Source organism: Sphaeroforma arctica, assembly GCF_001186125.1.
Source record: "Sphaeroforma arctica JP610 unplaced genomic scaffold supercont1.1811, whole genome shotgun sequence".
Lineage (NCBI taxonomy): Eukaryota > Ichthyosporea > Ichthyophonida > Sphaeroforma > Sphaeroforma arctica.
This window is the reverse complement of record NW_014038747.1, coordinates 9390-11133: the sequence shown is the minus strand read 5'-3', so window position 1 is coordinate 11133 and position 1744 is coordinate 9390. Positions and strand designations below refer to the sequence as shown.

Below are 1744 nucleotides of genomic sequence, written 5' to 3'. Positions count from 1 at the left end.
TCTCTTTATTCTGTGTGTGTGTGTGTGTGTGTGTGTGTGTTCTATTTATAGAACAAAAAGTCTATGAGGCATGGTCACTCGTCCCACTCATCTCTTTGTCTCTCTCTCTCTCTCTCTCTGTGTTCTATTTATAGAACAAAAAGTCTATGAGGCATAGTCACTCGTCCCACTCATCGAAGTCGTCGGGGGACAATAAGAGCATAGCCAGCGGCAGCATACTCTCCGGTATGTGTTCGATTGGCGTCTCTTCGGTGTGGTATCTTTAGTCACACTTGTCTAATGTTTGGCCGAAGTGGCTGAGGTGGGAGTATGGGGTGATTCGAATGTGATGTATGCGATAGGACCCCATCTGTGATATGGTATCTATGGTAATGGGGGGTTGACCTTGCAGCATGGTGTTGGGTCAGGCATTGTGTTTACGAAGCTTTCAGGATCACGCAACACGCTCAGGGTCTGTATGCGCTTGGCTTTGTTTTGATTATGAGTTTGTAGTCGATGGGAAATACATCGATACGGAGTGTGTGGGTCAAGACACCAACTATGTAACTATAGACACTTAGTCACCAACTATGTAACTGTAGCTACACACGTCACAAACTATGTAACTATAAACATAAGTCACCAACTAATTAAGTACAGGTACATAGTCACCAACTATGTAAGTAACGACATAAGTCACATACTATGTAACTATAGTTATCAACTGTGTTAACTGTAGTCATTAGTTTTAGGGTGTTATATTTGCTACAGATTAAACTCGAATGCAGTCATGCTTGTATTATGAATAGTCAAGCGTTCTCGTAGTTCGTATTGCTGCAGTGTCAGTGTCAGTGTCAGTGTCAGTGTCAGTGTCAGGATCATTTCCAACGTCTCAGACTTACTAGGACGGGAGTGGTAGGTGTCCAGTCTCATTCGACTGTATTGCTATGTTTCTGTCATTGTCACACGTTTTCTTATCACAGATCAGGTCTATGTATTTTATTTTGTCGTGTAGTTTCACTAACAATACCTCGAGGATATGTTCACTTATCTATAAGTATAGAATATGTTCACTTATCAATAAGTATAGGATATGTTCACTTATCTATAAGTAGGATATGTTCACTTATCTATAAGTATAGGATATGTTCACTTATCTATAAGTATAGGATATGTTCACTTGTCTATAAGTATAGGATATGTTCACTTATCTATATGTATGTCTATATGGCTGTTGTGTATCTGTGGCATACTCACACTTTTTGTAAACACACCTCAATAGGCGAGGCAGAGGATTTCGACGTGGAGTCCGTGGGAGAAATCATCAACGCCAACTCGGATGTCTGGATGGAAGAGAAGGTACTATGCTCATGCACCTACCACACACTGACATTAACACATAGACAAAACACACACTGACATATACATATGCATATGAATATGCTTATACATATACATATACATGCATATACATATACATCTACATAGACATGCATATACATATACATATACATCTACATCCACATATACATATATATATATACATATACATTTTCATATACATGTATATATATATACATATTCATATTCATATACATATACATATACATGTACATGTCCATATGCATATACATAGACATCTGCACATACATTACATATACATATATATAAACATATACATATACATATACATATACATATACATATACATATATATATATACGTATACACATATATAAACGTATACATGTGCATATGCATATAC

At 37.0% G+C, this 1744-nt stretch overlaps 1 protein-coding gene across 1 annotated transcript; it reads left to right on the top strand.

Moving 5' to 3' along the window:
* Positions 1–146: 146 nt before the first annotated feature.
* SARC_11658 (hypothetical protein) lies at positions 147–1398 on the top strand (the record flags this gene model as incomplete). Its single annotated transcript, XM_014294251.1, has 2 exons — positions 147–225; positions 1262–1398. 2 exons carry the CDS (start codon positions 147–149, stop codon positions 1396–1398), a joined length of 216 nt encoding a protein of 71 aa, XP_014149726.1.
* Between the last annotated feature and the right edge of the window lie 346 nt (positions 1399–1744).